Source organism: Mastigoproctus giganteus, chromosome 5, assembly GCF_048544385.1.
Source record: "Mastigoproctus giganteus isolate SK-2022 chromosome 5, ASM4854438v1, whole genome shotgun sequence".
NCBI lineage: Eukaryota > Metazoa > Arthropoda > Arachnida > Uropygi > Thelyphonidae > Mastigoproctus > Mastigoproctus giganteus.
In genome coordinates, this window is record NC_143579.1 from 174,326,558 (window position 1) to 174,348,996 (window position 22,439).

The 22,439-nt window shown below is 37.9% G+C and overlaps 1 protein-coding gene across 1 annotated transcript in view; it reads left to right on the plus strand.

Moving 5' to 3' along the window:
* Positions 1-22,439, plus strand: part of LOC150085857 (SH2B adapter protein 2-like) — a 181,297-nt gene that overhangs the window by 132,139 nt on the left and 26,719 nt on the right. Inside the window, exon 3 of the mRNA XM_090374274.1 lies at positions 6,038-6,153. Coding sequence (XP_090230400.1) covers positions 6,038-6,153 — 116 coding nt within the window. The remainder of the gene's footprint in view (positions 1-6,037; positions 6,154-22,439) is intronic.

The window sequence follows — 22,439 nt, forward strand, 5'->3', positions numbered from 1 at the left end:
ATTTTCTGGAACAACCTCCCTTCACACATTTTCTGAAAATTACAATCTAAAGAAATTCAAGTCAAATGTCAACAAGTATCTTCCATCTTCTCAAACCATGCACAGTACTAAGTATTACAGGTTCTAATAACTTTTGTGTTTGGGATTTTCATTAAAAAAAAAAAAAAAGTGAACGATTATTCACCTAATGTTGTGGATCAGATGAAAGATTATTCCAACAACTGATTACTCGTGACTGAATGCAAATTTCTGCACAACTATTCTGCAACATTCTTCTCCCAATTTAAATTTATGTCCCCTTGTGTGTTTCATCTGAGAAAAGGTAAATATGCCATCAGCATTTAGTTTACTAAATGCTAACTAAATGCTTTATACACTTCATTTAGGTCATCAAGCAGATGCTTAGTTTCTAGAGACTGCAATTCATAGGACCCTTGAGGTAAGAATACCTTTTTGTGTCCCCAAATAATCTTGTTACTTTTCTCTGCACCATTTCCAACAGAACTGTCCTTTTCTAAAATGAAGTTTCCAAACTTGAATCCAGTACTGTATTCCCATATGTGGCCTAACCATTGCTTTATACAATGGGATAATCACAGAGTTCCTATATATCACTGACAGAAGCCCATGGCCTGATCTAGAAGCTTGCTTGGACTGCTCAGAGAATTTCATGTCAGGCTGTACAACTACCACTATATCTTTTTCATATTCCACTACCTTCTTGAGAATGGTATCACCTAGATGGTGCATTAATCTGGAATTACTTCTACCTAAATGTAGTACCTTGAATTTATCACTTAAACCTCAATTGCTATTTTCCAGCCCATCTGCCAAGTTTACCTATATCCACTTTAAATAGCATACTTGACAACTGTAATTAACTACTGTCCCCACCTTTGTGTCACCATCAAACTGAGATATCAAACTTGAAATACCTACATCAATATTATTAATAAATATTAAACAGTAATCACAGACTCAACACCAACCCATGTGGAATCAGACTCATCACATTATAGAAGATTGTGGAGTGAATATAATTTTGATGTGTGATAGAATATCTAAAACTGCTTTGCCTGTGCTTCCACTTCCTCACAGTAATGCAGAATATGAATGCATTTTCAATCTTTTCAAAAACAAACAGAATGAAGTTCAGACTATCATATAAAATAAAAAGTTAATTTTGGATTTAAAATACAGAAAATTGGGTCTTTGTTATGAGAAAATTTTAGTACAGATTTCCTGAAGTAATCAAAGAAAGTTATCACTTCTTTAACATGTTAACTGCCATGTGAAACAACATTCATGTTCAGCCATTTTGGTTTTACAGGTCTTAAGATCTCTCTGCCATGTCACATACTGTTTAGTCATTCAGGATTTGTGTGCTGGAAGACTCTTCTCACTGTGTATTGTATTGTTTTATACAGGTGTTTCAAATACATGGCACTGAATATGCCTTTACCCTGCAGTTACATGACACTATCTAATACAGGGTAATTCAAAATTATTACAACCCAAAATGAAAGAGCCAATTTTTCAATCTTACACAAAACCACACAACGATAAGATAACGATATATTTGATGTCTGAACATATGTTTATATTCAAACAATACTCTTGTCAAAATTGTAGTGAACATCAAAGCAGAATATATACATTTTCAAATATATACAATTTCAGTTATAATTTTTTATAATTACTTATTATCATTATAGTTATTATAATTACCTGTTAACACAATCTGATAACAAAAGAACTAATAAATTTTAATTATTGATATTTCTGATGCAAATTTTAAATTACCCAGTATATAATTTAGGCTGCTTTACTGAACACCTGTTTTTATGCTTCCTTTAAATAGGTTCTTCTTTATACTCCGGCACGACCACCAGGTCAGTGGAGCTCACAACAAATCATCAATACAAATGTTAATCGTATTTAGTAGTCATGGGCTTGAACCCTGGTCAACTCAAAGAGCACGTGTTACTGCACTCATGCCCTTGACCACTTGGCTGTGTCATCCCAGAGCAAGAACTATATGAAAGTTCTGTAAAATGCAGCAATGTAAATATAATAAAGCACAATATTTTGAATTGATATGAAACTATAAACTTTATAATCCAATCTTGCTCAAATTATGACTGTATTCATATAAACTTCTATGCTGGAAAATTTTAAATAATAACAGTGTTACCCAGTAAAGCTCTTTGTAAAATTTTTGTCCACATATTTACTATTTTTTTGGCTTATTTTTTATAACAGAAGTCCATCAAACAAAAAAATTTGCTGTTTTGCTAGTTTTTGCTCTGAGATAAGGGCTAATGGCCTTTGCTTGTCTTTGCATCACATGAACATTTCAAGTAGTGGCAGCAATTACATTGTTTTTCTTCATAGATTAATGCAATTACTATTTATATTATGACAACTTCACAAACTCATATCAACATGAAGAAATAAGTGGCATAAATATAAAAAAAGCAATATGAGAGAAGCTGTAGCTTCATAGCCACATTTTTTTACAACTGGACTTCATGACATGTGAAGGCACTGATCAGGTGACACCTCGAGTACTGCATACAGGTCTGGAGGCTCATTTTAGGAAAGATGTTGAGCTACTAGAACGAGTACAGAGAAGAGTAACGAGATTAGTGAGTGGAACAAAGGGTTGCTCTTACCAGATAGGCTTAAGTTCTGCAAATTGCAACATCTGGACACTAGGCACCTGCGAGATGATCTGATTAAGGTGTATAATACCTTGAATGGCTTGAGCAAGCTCAAGCTCAGATTGTGCACCTGAGGGGACATAATTCAAATTGAGGAAAGACAGATGTAGAATAGATGTGCAGAAATTTGCTTTTAGCCAGTGGGTGGTTGATTGTTGGAACAAACTTCCATCTGTCATTGTGGAAGGTGACAGCTTAAATAAATTCAAGCCTGAACTAGACAGACTTTTGGAGTGAATGGATAGGTGAAATGGGAAGGATTTTTTTTTTTTTTTTGGCTGATGCTATATAATCTTGCATTCTTCCATCATATGACTCTACTAATGCTAATGCAAAGTCGGTTGCACAAAAAAAAAAAAAAAGAAAAGAAAAAAATTCCCCCACTTTCATCATACAAGTGGTTAAGTAAACAGGTTACGCACACTATCAACTTTTTCATTAACACTGCAGCAGCTGAACTTGTTAAAGTGTTCCACATCAAAGGTTAAAAAATACATCTTGTACAGGTAGCCCTCGATTCACATTGGAGTTAGGTTCCTGGGGGGACAGGCACAAATGGAATTTCTGCAAATGGAACCCTTTATGTAATGGAGTCAATTGGACATCACAGTGTTAGGTTCTGGGCACCAAAAATTTTACCTACTAGTTTGCATCGATTGTTTTATTTTCTTAGCATTTTTCATAGTTGTAGTAATAGTTGATGGAGGCATATTCACAGCCCTACGCACATTAAGGTGGCTTTCACCGGATTCCATCCTCTGAATATTGCACTAGGATTCAGTGAACTTCTTTTATTTACATCTCTTTATTCCATTAAATTAAAATCTTTATAACACGATTGGCAAAAACTGCACACAGATATCACTATTATTATTATTTAATTTATTAATAGCACAATTAAGAGGACAGGAATTGGGTTAATAAAAAATGTTAGCATAATAAATTTCCAACACGTGTAAATAGTGTAAACAACAACCAACTGAATGCTTTAACGCATGGACCTTTAATACTATGTGGTTACTTTGAGGGTGGGAATCTTTCTCGTCTGTGATATGGATACGCTAATTGCTGATTGGCTCAGTTGTCTTAAATAATGTGAACAGTACATGATACATAGCATAGTATGATGCCAATAAATTTTGTCTAACAATTTTAAACTTTCAATTTATAAAAAAATTTTCAAAAAAAATTTGCATATAAAATAAATAAAAATGGCATAATGGTTAGTGATTGGTACAAATCAGACCAGCGCAAAACGAGGACTACCTGTATCTTGTATGTGATGATAAGTATGTGTACGTATTTATTTATACTGGAGAATATTTTAATAGCATTGCCTTTTAATATCTTGTAATTTCAATGCCTCTTTTTTTAAGTATAGGCAACCCCCGTATAACACAGTACTTCTACAACACTGTTTTCCTCTAACATAACTGACAAATTGCGGTAATCTTCACATGACACGGTACTTATATAACATGGTTTCATTCTAACACGGTTACAGAATTTCAGCAAACCTTGCATAAAAAGGTAATTTTGAGTGTTTGTGCAGAGGAAACCCTACTATTATTATGTTGGATGTAATTTTTCAACATGTCCATTCTTTTTTTATTTTTTTTTAGTGAATCCCCACTGACTTGCTAGTCGTTATGCAAAAAAAATTATTGGGAAATCCATGTATTTTATTTTGTTCAGAAATCCCCATGTTCGGTTCTGTGTTATTGAACTTCTGCTTGTTTTGATACCACAAAAAAAAAAATTGTGACTTCGAAGCATTACTAAAATTTGTTCTTAAGAACCATATCGAATAATTTCTTTGTTGTGAATTAAATTCCAGCCCTAAATTATGCTTAAGGAACTTAGCATAATTTGGGTAACTTCCGATTTATTAAAAGAATGGTTTCGAAATTGTTTTGTGCCAGCTGTGGAAAACTCTAGTAAAAATTTTATTACTATTGGATAATGCTCCAGGCCATCCAAAAGATTTAAGTCATCGAAATAATACAGCTTCTTTAATTCAGCCATTTAATCATGGCATTATATCTACCATTAAAACTCATTACATCAGAAAATTTACAATGGATTTTGGAAAAAATTGATTCTGAATCTATTGAAATGATGGAGGCATGGAAACATTTCTCAATTGTGGACTGTATCGCAATCATAACTTTATCGTCCAAAGAAATAAAACCGTCAACATTAAAACTGTGTTGGAAAAATGTATGGCCAGAAAATGGAATCAGTACAATAGTAGATATTGCTAAGTCAGCAGGAAGGGAAAGGTTTGACAATACGACTACTGAAGACTCAAGAATTACTCGCAGAAAAGAGGCTGGCGAAACGAATTTGGTGGAAATGGCATCGGAGGTAAACCAAATCAATTCAGAAGATGATAGCACAGATTAAAATTCTGAAGTTCCAAATTTTACACTAAAAAACATCCTGGAAGGCAACTTAGCCGAGCAATTAGAATATTATTTTCTGAATGCAGATCCTTCGACTGAGAGGAACACAAATTTCAAAAGGGAGCTTCAAAAATGCTTAGCTCCGTACCATGCCAATTTACAAAGATCTATCAAACAAAAGCAAACAAACCCAGATAACTAATTTTTTGAAGAGAGCAAAAGATACATAAAACTAGATGCTGCAGAAGAGAGTTCAGAAGGTGAAGATATTCTGAAACAGAGAAAGTTCTCATCTGATTGTGCTTAGCAGCAGTGAAGAGGCAGAAAATTAAATTAATTATCATTATCTGATATAACAGTATATGTATCACAGTTTGTAAGACGTTTGTTCAGTTATTACTATTTTTAATAAATATTAAGTTTCTGATTTATAAAAAAAAATGGTGTATTTTTGTTAGCTTTTGGAACATAAGCAACCTTTTAGTACTAGTTCTTAGTCCCGTATAACACAGTTTCTCATTACATGATATTTAACCTAATTACCATGTTATATGGGGGTTACCTGTAATGTTAATTAATCACATTGGCCTTATTACACTTGTAAATGCTATAACAATAATGCAAATAAAACAACTTTAAAATACAGTTTAATGGATTTTGTAATGACGTGTAATTTTTCCATTACATTTTACGATATTAAAGAAGCATTTCAGAACACCATTCTCCTAGAAAGGCAGATATGTAATAAGTTTTCTACAAATTCTGATTTCTGAACATCGCTGGCAGGCACAAGCGTATTAATAATTCCAACTGTTCTCTCTTTTAGACAGTCCTCTGCAACATTGCTTAAAATTTTGCAATGTGGTAGTGTCAGAAACAATAAAATAATTCATTATTCTACTGTTGCAGGCTGATAACCACATGGAATATGTTATTGAGGCCCATGACACTGAGGACATGAAGGCTTGGTTGTCTATTATCAAATACTGTATGCAACACCTAGGAGATGCCAGTCTAGAAAACTCGTAAGTTGTAAAATATATTTGATAAGATAATACAGTTGTTACACTAAATAGATATTAATTATTGCCATTAATTAATGATAATTAATTAAGCTTATGATATTCCAAGAAACATAGACCATATTTAATTGGAATATGCAGAGGATACAGTTTGTGTTCATTCATAAAATATGCATTTCTTGGCTTAACCAATGGTGTTAAACCATTCCAAGGCACTATATATATTTCATGAAATAACCTTGCAGAATTCATTTGGGGGAGGAGGGAAAAGTTCTATGGATATTTTATCCATCAACACAATAGCCATTGGATTTTCAAAGCAAGGATGTTCCTTGATATTGAAAAATTCAAATGAATCCATGACTTATGGAAAATAAACCCTTATACCTTCCTGCATTTCACAATGACTAACATTGCTTTTCGAAAGATAATGTCTTACTGATTGCATATTATTTTGAAGCAGGCTGTTGCTGATGGTTTGTAACAATCTGTTATGAGGTAAAAATTTTTAAATATTTGCCTGAAAAAACTTTAATATCAATCTTTATTTCAACTTTGAATATTTAACGATGCAAGACAATAGAGGACTATAAAGTGCCACTGAGCCATGGCAATGCCATAATAACACTAAAAAAAATAAATAAATACCCTTTATATTTTATAATTCTTTTGTATTTATAACTGATGTTATTAAATGATTAAATGTTACATATATTCATATTCATAAGTCAATGGAAAGAAAAAGTAACATACCATTCTCAAACTGGCTCTCATAGTTTACATATAGCAAATAACTTGCACATGTACATAGTGATGCTTTGAAACTCTTCTGACCTGTAAGATGAATGAAAGTGTCAGATTAATATTGACCCCAGTTTATAGTCTTGCATGATCTTGTTAGTGTTTATTTATGGCAAATAAGATAATTTATTAAAATAAAACATTGCTGTCATACAATGATAAACTTGAAATTTAATGATTAGGCAAACCTTTAGTGATTTAAATATTATGAAAAGCAATGTTCTAAAAGAAAAAAAAAAAAAAAACGTTTACTTTGGCACTACTAGTTCAAATCACCAGAGACTGCTACTTTAAGGCATTCATTTAATGCCAGAAAGGCATACGTCTACATCCCATCCTGGAGACAACCGTTTTATTGCTGGATGATCAGTGGCGTAGAAAGCAGCACACGTCCGCAACAACAATGACGCATGATTAACGTGCCTCACTCAGCTCGTTGTATTGTATTTAAATTTGTATTTAATTTGTCAGTTGACAAAGGGACACGCGTCCCGAAAGCTACTGATTTTTGTTAATATATTTGTATAACTGGTTTATAACTAACTTAAGTGTATATTAAACTATGGACCCCAGTACTCCAGGCCCATTCGTTACTAACTTTTGACTTTCAAAAAGATGGAGATCAGGCATTTGTAGGCAGGAGGAAATCAGATTTTGAGTCAAAATGGACAAAATATAGGAGGTTTTTTTGCAAAAAGCAGAAGTTTGTTGGATAAAATAGGAAGAAAACAGATTTTTCAGAAAAAGCATGGTTTCTATCAAGTCAACACTATACCAGATGCTAAATTTCACTGACAACATACACATTTTATATTAAAATAAATATAAAGGATAGTTTAATAGTATAGAATTCTTTCAAACGTTAGCTCACCTAGGAATTTTCTACCTGTGGATTTATATTTGGATATTCCATTAGACAGCAACTGATTTTGACTGCATCAAGAAAGATATTACTGAAGACTTTTCCCTCTTCAGAAATGTCGAATCAAACTTTTGTTTGTAGCAATGTCCCTGCTGTCTACACTTCACTGTAAGGAACATTTCCAAAATTTCTCCAGAAAGAGAAGATCTGAACTCTGTTTTTGTTTTTCTAACCTCACTGAATATTCTCACACACTCAGCATTGCTATGAAGAATTGTTAAAATACCAAGCATGACTTGGGATAATTTATTATATTTCAAGCTTCCTTGTGCACTTGTCAATTCTACATCAAAGGAATACTGTACATCAATTCTTTCATAATAGTGTCTTAAAAGGCACTCACACTCGAACTGACAGAACTGATGCTGCAAAACATCTATTGCTTCACCTATTTCTTTAACAGTGCCAAGAAGTGCTAGAAATCTGACCACAAAAAATTTCAAGTTTGAGAATGCACGGCCAAATAATGAAATTTTTGCTGCTTCTGCATTTATAAGAACATCATTTTTCAGTGGGACCTTGTGCAGCATATAGTTACATGCAACAATAAAGTACTTCCTAACTGAACAAAAGAATATAGCTTACTCCTCTTGTTTTAGATTCTCTAAGACATTAGCAGAAGGATGAATCTAGCTAAGTCGGATTCATCCTTCTGGTTCAGTATGCTGTGGTAATCAACTTCTAAAATGAAGGTGAAACTATTTTAAAACAATTGTTAAACTAAATTGGTATATAACATAATTCTAGGAGCACAGTAAATAAATATAATAATTTGAAACACTGATTAAGTCATCAAATGCAGATATTGCATGGATACTGAAAGCATGGTCTCACTCAGAAATATGGAATGTAGAATTTGAATATGGAGAATACAACACGTACAAAAAGGAGGAGGACAGGAAGAGGTGGGGGGATTTACACTCTCAATTAAGAGGCACAAAAAATCCAAGGCAGTGCATTTGTTAACATGGTGTACACAGTGCATGCAATGTTCAGTTGGTATGGTGTGATATAAGAACTGAGAAAACAAGAATGATAGTAGGACTGTGTATAGGCTTAATGACTGTGATCAGTATAGTGAGAAACTATACAGGCAAATAAAGTGGGCTAGCAAATCAGAATGTCTTATAATGGGAGATGTATTGTCTAGAGTTTGTTGGTTGTTTACACACAGAGTGGCAAGACTTTTATGAATTTATTAGATAAGTGTTTTCAACATCAGCTTGTTTAGTGCAGCCTTAAATTTATTTAAGCTATCAACTTCCACAACAACAACAGATGGAAGTCTGTTACAGCAATCAACTACCTTCTGGCTAAAGGCAAATTCCGCATATCTATTCTACAACTATCTTTCTTCAATTTGAATCTATGCCCCCTCAGGTTCTTAATCTGAGCAAGTGGAAGTATCCAGTCAGCAATGAGCCTGCTCAAACCATTCAAGCCCTTATACACCTCAATCAGATCACCTCGCAGGTGTCTAGTCTCCAGATGCTGCAACTTGCAGAACTTAAGCCTTTCTTCATAAGTGCACACCTTTGTTTATCTCACCAATCTTGTTGCCCTTCTCTGTACTCATTCTAGCAACCCTACATCCTTCCTAAAATGAGGCCTCCAGACCTGTATACAGTACTCAAGGTGTGGCCTGACCATTGGCTTATACAAAGGGATAATCACCTCCTTGTCTTTGCTACCAAAATTCATATATATCATTGACAAAACTCCATGACCTACTCTGGCAGCCAGTCTGAACTACTCAGAAAACTTCATATCTGACTGCACAATTATCCCCAGGTCTTTTTAATTCTCCACCTCCCTGAGTGTAGTACCACACAGTTGGTATGTGTCTCTTGGGTTACTGCTACCCATATGGAGTACTTTGCATTTGTCAATGTTAAACTTCAGTTGCCACTTCTCAGCCCATCTGTCTAACTTTTCTAGGATCTGTTGCAGTAGCAACAGATTCTAGAAAAGTCATTAATGTCTTTAATGTCATTAGCAATGCTGCCGACCTTTGTATCATCTGCAAAACTTGGACATTAAGCCTGATATACCTTCATTGGTATCATTGATAAATACACAAAACAACAGTGAACCCAGCACCGAACCCTGGAGGACTCCGCTAATAACTTGAGTACATGTAGAGCAGTGTCCATTTATTACCACTCTCTACCGTCTCCCACACAACCATCCCTTTATCTCATACCTCTCCAATTTGTACCGCAGTCTTCCATGCACAACAGTATCAAAAGCTTTCCTGAAATCCAAGTATATGATATCAAAATTATTTTTTGCATCCAGTTCCTTTGTGACTACATCATAGTATCCAATCAAATTGGCCAGACAAGACTTCCCCTTAACAAACCCATTCTGTGTCTGAGATATTACTGCTGTATTGTCTAGGTGATCCTTGTGTGAACATAGATGCAAAATATTCATTCAGTTTATCAGCTACTTGAGCAGGATCTTTTCCTGCCTAACCTCCTTTGTGACTTGATTACAACTAGCTTACATCTACCAAAGGCTTCTGTGTTGCCTGATAATTTATATGCATCCCATGCATTTTTCTTTTCTGCCACAAACCTCATTAATTCATGCAACATCCATTTAGGCCTGAACCTTGAAGAGTATTTCTTAGTTGGTATGAAAAGCCTAGTAGCCTCCAAGATTAAGTCCCTAAAGGCTTCCCATTTAGAATTCCCATTGGTAACAACATCAGTTGATCCCACTCCATAGAATTTAAAAACAGTCTGAGACCACTGTAGTCACATTTACGAAAACAAAAACCCTTCCCTTTACACTTGATGGTAGTTACATCTTTAAGTAAATCCCACATTGTGATCACTGTCACCTAGTGGTTCCTTTATCTGCAAATTCTTAATGCAAGAATATTCACTGCTGATAATTAGATCAAGGGTATTACTCCCTCTGGTTGCCCCTCGAACATGTTGCTATAGAAAACAATCCTCCAATAAATCCACAAACGTCTTGCTAGCATGCAAGTGACCAACCCACAAGTTCCAGTCAATATCTGGAAAGTTAAAACCCCCATTACAAGACTTCTGATTTACTGTTTTCTGCCCCATTCTATTTGTCTGTACAACTGTTCATTGTATCATCAGAATCATCAGACACAACCTATATATTTACTTGTTCCATGAAAAGTAAATATATAGGTTGTGTTAGGGTAACTAAGAGTAAGAACAGGTGCATGTATACTTGCATGTACACCAATGCTCGGAGTGTAGTAAATAAATTGGCGAAGGTAAAGAAAGCCTGCACGAGAAACGTCGGATAACTTACGCGGAAAATTAGTTTGCCGATACGGCACTCTAGCGCAGCTCACTCGGTAAACAGACGGTAGGTGTTAACGGTCTGGAGCAAAGTCGAGAACGATATACTGATTGACAGGTAGGCGTGGCAAACGACGTGCTGATTGGTGCGCGAACACAACACACGATAACATCGGTTTAGTATCACTGTAGCAGCACTAATGGTAACTTGTCCTAATCGTACATGCCCTAACATTTACTGTAACGGTGAAAAAAGATCAGGTTACCTCGACTTGAATCCCATGGGAGCTTGAACCCCTCCCGAAGTGGAGGGGGTAACCTAACCTTTTTTCTTTAGAATCAGTCATATTTAGAAATACATTCATAAAAAAATAAATTTTTTTATGACCGTATTTTTATTTTCTTGTTCAATAATATGCCCTAATGGTGAAAATAGGTCAGGTTACCTCCACTTGAATCCCATGGGAGCTTGAACCTCTCCCGAAATGGAGGGGGTAACCTAACCTTTTTTCTTTAGAATCATGAGTGGACTAGCACATAAATTGTTTATTAATAAATCATTTCATTGTTTGCCACGCCTACCTGTCAATCAGTATATCGTTCTCGACTTTGCTCCAGTCCGATAACACCTACCGTCTGTTTACCGAGTGAGCAGCGCTAGAGTGCCGTATCGGCAAACTAATTTACCGCGTAAGTTATCCGACGTTTGTCGTCGTTCTCGTGCAGGCTTTCTTTACCCAAGCCAATAAATTTAATGAATTTGAGGTGCTGGTGAAGACATCCAAAGGTTGATATTGTTGGGATATTAGAAACGTGGTGTCACACAGAAATAAGGAAAGCAGAATTGGAATTTGAAGAGTACAATGTGTACAGAAAGGATAGACAGGATAGAAGGGGAGGAGAGGTGATGCTGTTAGTAAGAAATGCATAAAATCTAAGGAAGTGCATCCAGGTACAGCTCTAAAACGGTGTTCACAGGCCGGCCGCTAGTTAGTACACTGGACCAAACCTATCGGTAACTCTCTAGGAGGCTTCCGGATCAGCTAGTGTATAATTGAAGGCTTGAAATGGTGGAACCCATGTTTAGTCTCTAGAGCTAAGTTCTGGTCAACCCTTCCCTATCTCTTCCATCATGCAGTATGATCGATGACTTTTGAGGTTATGATGAATGTTGTGGCGAGATCCAATATTCCTTACATTTCAAGGGTACAGCTCTAAAACGGTGTTCGCAGGCAGGTCACTAGTTAGTACACCGGACCGAACCTATTGGTAACTCTCTAGGAGGCTTCCTGATCTTGCCACCTCTACTCTGCCAGATAGTGACTGGAGGGAGTCCAAGTAGTGTGTATGTGGGGAGCACTGTCGAGGCCACGTTATGTCAAGGATCTGGGTATATTCTTACCATGTGTACGCCATATCGAGTCTTATAATGGGGGATTTTAATTTCCCAGATATTGACTGGAATTTGTGGGTTGGTCACTCGCACACTAGCAAGGCTTTTGTGGATTTATTGGATGATTGTTTTCTACATCAGCATGTTCGTGAGGGAACAAGAGGGAGCAATACTCTTGATCTGATTATCAGTAGTGATTCTTCATGCATTAAGAATCTGCAGATAAATGACCACTAGGTGGCAGTGATCACAGTGTGTTGAAGTGGGATTTACTCAAGGAGGTAACTACCATCAGAGGTAAAGGGAAGGGCTTTTGTTTTCGTAAAGGCAACTATGATGGTCTGAGACAGTATTTAAATTCTATACAGTGGGACCAACTGATGATGTTACCAACAGCAAACTCAAAATGGGAAGCATTCAAGGAACTAATCTTGGAGGCTACCAGGCTTTACATACCAACTAAGAAATATTGTTCAAAGTTTAGGCCTAAATGGTTGTCAGATGAACTAATGAGACATGTGGCAGAGAAGAAAAATGCATGGCATACATACAAATTAATGGGTGACATGGAAGCCTATGATAGATATAAGTTGGTCTGTAACCAAGTCACAAAGGAGATTAGGCAGGCAAAGGCAGACTACGAAAAATCCTTGGCAAAGGATGCAAAGAAAAACAGAAAAGAGTTCTTTACATATTTGAACTCGAGAAGGAAAGGGATGAATCAGATTGGTCCACTGGATATTGATGGTTCAACAGTTGAGGATCCTGCTCAGGTGGCTAACAATCTAAACGAGTATTTTGCATCTACATTCACGCATGAGGAGTTATTCAGGAAGGAGAATGATGTAGGTAAAGTAAATATTGGCAGTGAGCTGGATGATTTTGTAATAACTGAGAGGAAAGTGGAGGAGAGATTGTTGAGGATAAACATAAAAAAGGCATCTGGGGTGGATGGGATCTATCCAGTTATATTAAAGGAGGCAGCAAAGGAAGTATGCAAACCCCTAGCCATAATTATGAGAGCTTCTTTGGACTCAGGGGAGGTACCCATAGACTGGAGATGTGCAAATGTAACCCCAATTCACAAAGGAGGATCAAAGGCTGACAAGTAATTATAGACCTGTTAGTTTAACTTCTGTTCCAGGTAAATTAATGGAGGCACTGGTTAAAGAAGCACTGCAGGATCATCTAGACAAGAATTCAGTTATAGCTCAGACGCAGCATGGTTTTGTTAAGGGCAGGTCTTGCCTGACCAATTTGATTGGATACTATGATGTAGTCACAAAAGAACTGGATGCAGGGAATAACTTTGATATTATATATTTGTATCTTAGAAAGGCTTTTGATACTGTTGCACATGGAAGACTGCTGCACAAATTGGAGCAGTGTGGCATTGGAGGCAAATTGCTGCTATGGATAAGGGGATGGTTGAGTGGCAGAAGACAGAGAGTGGTAATCAATGGACACTGCTCAACGTGGACTAATGTTATTAGTGGAGTTCCTCAAGGTTCTGTGTTGGGTCCGTTGTTGTTTTCGGTGTTTATGAATGATATTGATGATGGGATAGCAAGTTTAATGTTCAAGTTTGCAGATGATACAAAGGTTGGCAGAGTCGTTAAGGACACTACTGACGCTATGCTGCTGCAACAGGATCTGGGAAGGTTGAACAGATGGGCTGAGAGGTGGCAAATGAAGTTTAACATTGACAAATGTAAAGTACTACATATGAGAAACAGTAACCCCAGAGCAACGTATCAACTCTGCGGTACTACACTGACAGTGGTGGAGAATAAAAAGGACCTGGGGGTAATTGTGCAGGCAGATATGAAGTTCTCTGAGCAGTGCAGACGAGCTGCAAGAGTAGCTCATGGTGTCTTGTCAATGATATACAGGAATTTTTCTAGCAGGGATAAGGAGGTGATTATTCCCTTGTATAAGGCAATGGTTAGGCCACATCTTGAGTACTGTATACAGGTCTGGAGGCCTCATTTCAAGAAGGATGTAGAGCTGCTGGAACGGGTACAGAGATGGGCAACAAGATTAGTGAATGGAACAAAGGGTTGCTCTTACGAAGAAAGGCTTAAGTTTTGCAAATTACAGTGTCTGGAGACTAGGCACCGGCGAGGTGATCTTATAGAGGTGTATAAGGCTTTGAATGGTTTGAGCATGCTCAATGCCAATGGGATTCTTCATCTTGCTCAGAATAATCACCTCAGAGGGCATAAATTCAAATTGAGGAAGGACGGATGTCGGATAGATGTGCGGAAATTTGCTTTTGGCCAGCGGGTGGTTGGTTGGTGGAACCGACTTCCATCACTTGTTGTTGAAGTTGATAGCCTAAACAAATTTAAAGCTCAACTGGACAGGTATTTCGAACGAACGGAGGGGTGAAATGGGAGTGGGTTTTTTTTTTTTTTTTGTCTGATGCTGAATAAGCTTGCTTTCTTGCATCATATGCCTCTACTAATGCTAATGCTAATGCTAATATCCAAAAATTTCATTACTTCATACAGCATGTCCCACCCACTTTTTCTTACTATTGAATACACCATGAATTGTCAAACTATGGTCAGATGGAAGACCATCTGACAAGGCTAGTAGGGGCCAGACATGTTCAAAGCCGCTAAGTGGATTTTTCTTATTTATTGATTTGAAATTATTGTTTTTCTAAAACTTTTGATTTAAATTTAGTAGTATAGCATTATTTTGTGCTTTTCTGATTAATTTGGTGTATTTATTCTTTACTCGGCCTTGCAATTGCATAAAAGTATCGGTAAGGGTATCCATGTGTTACAAGTCGCAACTCCGCTGAACGAGAAGTTTTTTAGCCATATTTAGCCGCTTATTGAATATTTTTTACATCAAATTATTTTTTGTAAGTAGCTTATAGACCTAGTAAGGATCGTTAGTTTATTCTGAATTGAGACAGCGAGATTTGAAAGTTAATTAATACTTAAGTGTCCATAGATTACCGTTCGTAACTTCCCGCCTTTGTCCTTGTCATACGATCGTTATATATCGAACTTAGATAACATTAGTATAGTATAGGTTATAATATTTTCGGTGATCGGTAAAATCTATTAAACTTGTTGAACTTCGTTGGCATTTAAACTGTACTTTTAACTAAATACATATACTGTCTTAGATTACAAAAGTAACATAATTAATTAATACATAACTGATACGGAAGTTATATAAAGGGAACTCGGAGATAATTAAAACTTGACACTAAAAAATATATATCCTGTTATGACTGTGTTGGGAGATAAGTTAGGGTTATAAACTGAAATTGAAATTTTATTTAAATTAAAAGAAATCATGACTCAGACCAGAGCAGCAAAACAAAAGGCTCAAGCTAATGGAAGTGCTGTGGCTCAGAGGAGAACTGAGGGGGGGCAGTTGCCATCTGAATCACAGCATTCTAAAATGCACAGCTTGCATGATGTTTGTGGAGCATTCAGGTACGGGACATGATATTGCCATGGGGGATGTCTTTGTGTGTGCGCGATGCAAGGAGTGTATCGAAATCAGGCAACAACTCAGCGTTCTTATGGGCCTATATGAGAGCTTGAAGGACAGGGTGGATGCCCTCGAAGGAACTAAATTGAGGGGCCCATCAAGCTCTCAGCAGCCCACATCAACGCCAGAGCTTGCACTTGGTCATCGCGCAACACAGCAGCAACCCCCAAGGCAGAATGCGCTGGTCCAAAAGGAACTAGTAGTTGTTGGTGACTCTATTGTCAGGGAAACAGGGAACATGCTTTGTAAAAAGTATAGGTGGAACAGGACCAGGGTATGTCTGCCAGGGGCAAAGGTTGATGACATTGTAGAGCAGATATCACCTTTTAAGGGCACAAAAGATGATATAGTTGTACACGTTGGCACTAATGATATCAACAGTAGGAGACCGGCAGAATTGCTTAACAAGTACAGGTCACTGTTGAAAAAAAAGCTGTGAAATAGGGTTGAATTTGACAGTGTCTGCAACTCTGCCCAGACACGATAGGAGGGAGTATATGATGAGAGCCTTGTCGATCAATTCTGCCCTGGAAAGATTGTGCAAGGGTCAACGGGTAGAATTTTTTTCAGCCTGGACTGTACTTGTTAACAGGAGAGATTGCTTATACAGGGATGGGATACACTTAAATAGAAAGGGTGCAAGAATATTTGCTGATGCTATCGAGGCAGTGTTAGGTGGGTCGGAAAACTGCTAGCTTGTGAGGAGACAAAGACGAATAGATTAAAAGTAGCCACTGGCAGAGGTGAAAGAAATTCTTGCACTGCTTCTATTGGAATGAGCAGAAGCCTGAAAAACAAGATGTAGGATATTTCAGAGACTGCTGGGAGTCATTGCGGTACACGTAAACACATGGGTTGTGTTAGGGTAGCTAAGAATAGAAATAGGCGCATGTATACATGCGTGTACACCAATGCTAGGAGTTTAGTAAATAAATTTGATGAATTTGAGGTATTGCTCAAAACATCAAAGGCAGATATTGTTGGGATATCAGAGACGTGGTGCCACACAGATATAAGGAATGGAGAACTGGAATTTGGGGAGTACAATGTCTACAGAAAGGATAGACTGGATAGGAAGGGAGGAGGGGTTATGCTATTAGTTAAGAAATACATAAAATAAAAGGAAGTGAAGCCAGTGGACATCGCTGGCCAGTGCAGTGTCGAGTCAGTTTTGTGTGACATAAGCATTGGGAGATCAAAATTGAGAGTAGGAGTGTGCTATAGGCCTAATGACTCTGATGAGTACAATAAGAAACTGTACAGGGAAATAGAGTGGACCAGTAAATCAGAGAGTCTTATAATGGGAGATTTTAATTTCACAGATATTGACTGGAATTTGGGGGCTGGTCACTCACACACTAGCAAGGCTTTTGTGGATTTATTAGATGATTGTTTTCTACATCAGCATGTTTGGGAGGCAACTAGAGGGAGGAATACTCTTGATTTGATTATCAGCAGTGATTCTTCATGCATTAAGAATCTGCAGATAAATTAACCACCAGGTGGCAGTGATCACAGTGTGCTGAAGTGGGATTTACTCAAAGAGGTAACTACCATTAGGGGTAAAGGGAAGGGTTATTGCTTTCGTAAAGGCAACTACGATGGACTGAGACAGTATTTAAATTCTATACAGTGGGACCAACTGATCATGTTACCAAGAGCAAATGCAAAATGGGAAGCATTCAAAGACTTATCTTGGAAGCTACTAGGCTTTACATACCAACTAAGAAATACTGTTCAAGGTTTAGGCCTAAATGGATGTCAGATGAACTGATGAAGCATATGGTAGAGAAGAAACATGCATGGGATACATACAAATTAACACATGACACAGAAGCCTATGATAGATACAAGTCGATCTGTAACCAAGTTACAAAGGAGGTTAAGCAGGCGAAGGCAGATTACGAGAAATCTTTGGCACGGGATGCAAAGAAAAACAGCAAAGAGTTCTTTACTTAAGTAACTCTAGAAGGAAGGGGATGAATCAGATTGGTCCACTTGATATCGATGGGTCAACTGTTGATGATCCTGCTCAGGTAGCTAGCAAACTAAATGAATATTTTGAATCGACATTCACACATGAGGAGTTATTTAGCGAGGGGAAAGCCAGAGGTGTATTCAACTCTAGCAGTAAGCTAGAGAATCTTGCAATAACTGAGAGTAAAGTGGAGGAGAAATTGTTGAAGATACACACAAGAAAGGCACCCGGGGTGGATGGGATCTATCCAGTTATATTAAAGGAGGCAGCAGAGGAAGTAAGCAAACCCTTAGCCATAATTATGAGAGCTTCCTTGGACTCAGGAGAGGTACCCACAGACTGGAGATGTGCAGATGTGACCCCAATTCACGAAGGAGGATCAAAGGCTGACACAAGTAATTATAGACCTGTGAGTTTAACTTCTGTTCCAGGAAAATTAATGGAAGCACTAGTTAAAGAAGCACTGCAGGATCATTTAGACAAGACTTCAGTTATAGCTCAGACACAGCATGGTTTTGTTAAGGGGAAGTCTTGCCTGACCAATTTGACAAAGGAACTGGATGCAGGGAATAACTTTGATATTATATACTTGGATCTTAGAAAGGCTTTTGATACTGTTGCACATGGAAGGCTGCTGCACAAATTGGAGCAGTGTGACATTGGAGGCAAATTGCTGCTGTGGATAAAGGGGTGGCTGAGGAGGAGAAGACAGAGAGTGGTAATCAATGGACACTGCTCGTCGTGGACTAATGTTATTAGTGGAGTCCCTCAGGGCTCAGTGTTGGGTCCATTATTGTTTTTTGTATTCATAAATGATATTGATGATGGCATATCAAGCTTAATGTCCAAGTTTGCAGATGATACGAAGGTTGGCAGGGTTGTCAAGGACACTACTGACACTATGCTGCTGCAACAGGATCTGGAAAGGTTGAGCAGATGGGCTGAGAGGTGGCAAATGAAGTTTAACATTGACAAATGTAAAGTACTACACATGGGAAACAGCAACCCCAGAGCAACGTATCAACTCTGTGGTACTACACTGACAGTGGTAGAGAATGAAAGGGACCTGAGGGTGGTTGTGCAGGCAGATATGAAGTTCTCTGAGCAGTGCAGACGGGCTGAAAGAGTAGCCCATGGTGTATTGTCAATGATATATAGGAATTTTTCTAGCAGGGATAAGGATGTGATTATTCCCTTGTATAAGGCAATGGTCAGGCCACCTAGAGTACTGTATACAGGTCTGGAGGCCTCATTTCAAGAAGGATGTAGAGTGCTGGAACGAGTACAGAGAAGGGCAACAAGATTAGTGAATGGAACAAAGGGGTGCTCTTACGAAGAAAGGCTTACGTTTTGCAAATTACAGTGTCTGGTGACTAGGCACCGGCGAGGTGATCTGACAGAGGTGTATAAAGCCTTGAATGGTTTGAGCATGCTCAATGCTGATGGGATTTTTCCTCTCGCTCAGAATAATCACCTGAGAGGGCATAAATTCAAATTGAGGAAAGAGAGATGTAGGATAGACGTGTGGAAATTTGCCTTTAGCCAGCGGGTGGTTGGTTGGTGGAACAGACTTCCATCCCTTGTCGTGGAAGTTGATAGCCTAAATAAGTTTAAGGCTCAGCTGGACAGGTATTTTGAACGAACAGAGGGGTGAAGTAGTGGGTTCTTTTTTTTTTTTTTTGGCTGATGCTGCATAAGCTTGCTTTCTTGCATCAAATGCCTCTACTAATGCTAATGCGAATGCTAACTAATAGAGCAACCTTATCTGTGAAAAGATCTAAACCTCGCAAGCACATCCTAATTCATTTCACAAATATACGTGGTCTCAATTCTAATCTCAACGATGTCCATTTCCACTTGCAGTCTGCCAAACTCCATGTACTTTTTCTAACAGAATCTCAGTTATCGGTTGATTCAACTACTGCTCATTTCAGATGCCCAAATTATTCGCTGTATGATTCCTTTCGCCTCAAAGGTGGTACTTGTGCATATGTCCATTCTGATATTCCCTGTCAGAGACTTGGAAATTTGGGATCTCCTCTCTTTGATCTTCTCTCACTTAAAATCTCTGTACCTCATTGTGTCAAATTCATCTATTGTCTCTACCGTTCTCCCAACTCCACTAATCACTTGGAGCTCTTTGACTTCCTCTCTTTGCAACTTGACTTTCTCCAGTGCAACTTTCCTAACAGTGAGGTAATTTTCCTTGGTGATTTTAATGTTGACAACTCCAGCTGGCTTCTGTTTTCTAGTCACACTGACCCAGCAGGTCGAGATGCTGAGGCTTTTGCAATTACTAATGACCTAGCACAGATTGTTCATTTACCTAGAAGAATACCGGACAATCCTAATCATACAGCCAATACGCTTGATCTTTTTCTCACAAACAACCCTTCTAAGTACACGGTCGAAGTGAGAGGTCCTTTAGGCACTTCAGATCACAACTTGGTGATTGTCTCTTCTCCAATGGAACCTTTATCTCATGGCTATTCCCAACCTCGTGTTGTTTGGCATTACAAGAATGCAAAATGGGATGACCTGCGAGACTTCTTTTCTTCTTTTCCTTGGTCGGATTACTGTTTCAAAATTTCTGATGTCAACGTTTGCTCAGATCGTGTCAGTGAAACTATTCTTATAGGAATGGAATCCTTTATCCCACACTCCACTTTAAAATCTCGTCCTTTATCTAAACCTCGGTTTTCCAATAAATGTGCTACGGCTGTTCAAGAGAAGAATGTTGCATATCGTAATTGGCTTGTTTCTAATTCTCCAGTTTCATTTTCTGCCTACGCCAAAGCTCGCAACAATTGTAAAGCAGTTATTAATCAGTCCAAACTACAGTTTGAACAGACTAAGAGTAGAAAAGTTGCTTCTTGCCCTAATGGTAGCCAAGCATTCCGGTCTGTTGCCAAAGCTATTGGCCGCAACTTTTGCCCATCTCTGCTCCCACCTCTGTCCAAACTAGATGGTCCTGTTGTCACTTCAGCCAAGGATAAAGCTGACCTGCTAGCATCCCATTTTTCTTCCAGCTCATGTATTAATGATCTTGGTAAAACACCTCCCACTATTCCCAACACGCTCCATTCAATGCCTCCTGTGGTCTTCCGTCAAAAGGATATCAGAAGGATTTTGTCGAATCTTGATGCTAAGAAAGCTCCAGGTTCTGATGGTATTTCTCCACTTGTTCTCAAAACCTGTGCTCCTGAACTTACTCCTATTCTTTGCCACCTTCTCTGACTTTCTTATTCCAAAGGTGTTTTTCCTTCTGCTTGGAAATTTGCTCATATCCAGCCAGTTCCTAAAAAGGGTGACAAATCCCTCCCATCCAATTATCGTCCCATTGCAATTACTTCTATTCTTTCTAAAGTAATGGAGAAATCAATTAACCGCTAACTCTTAAACTACCTAGAAACCTTCCGTCTGATCAATGATTGCCAGTATAGATTCCATCAGTGTCGATCCACTGGTGATATTCTTGCTTATGTTACCCATTTATGGACTAATTCAATGGAAACGTTTGGTGAAACACAAGTAGTTGCTCTTGACATCTCAAAGGCTTTTGATCGTGTTTGGCATAAAGGTCTTCGAAACAAGCTTCCATCTTATGGTTTGCCAACTATTTTTAGTAATTGGTTATCCAGTTTTCTCTCTGATCGCTCACTGAGGGTGATGGTAAATGGCTCTCTGTCTTCTAACTTCTCCACTATTGCTGGTGTCCCCCAAGGTTTAGTTCTTTCCCCCACTCCTTTCCTCTTGTATATTAATGACCTTCTTCCATTGACTGGAAATCCTATCAATAGTTTTGCCGATGATAGCATATTGCATTTCACTTCCATTTTGAGAAACGTTGTCCTGCCCAATCAGCTTCAACTTCTTGGAAATCTGCTAACAATTCCTTAAATGCCGATCTTCAGGTAATTCTCCAGTGGGGCAACGACAACAGTTGATTTCAACTCTTCTAAAACTCAGTCTTGTCTTTATCTCGCAAAAAGGATTCTTCTGCTCCTATGCTTATCTTTAGTGACACTCCGATTTCTAGGCAAAATGATATATATCTCTTTTGGGGATTACCCTGACTTCTAATCTCTCTTGGCACAAGCACATTACAAATATTGCTTCCTCTGCATCTAAAAAACTTGGTTTTCTCTTTCGCGCTCTCGGCGTTACTTTTCTTCCAAACAGCTGTTCACTCTGTATAAATCGCAAATCCGCCCTTTCATGGAATATTGTTCCCACATCTGGGGTGGTGCCCCCAAAACCTCTCTCAGGCTTCTTGATTCCATTCAGAAGATGGCAGTTAGGTTAATTAATGATTCATCTCTAACAGAGTCTCTCCACTCGCTTTCTCATAGACGTACTGTTTCTGCTGCATGCCTCTTGCCAACC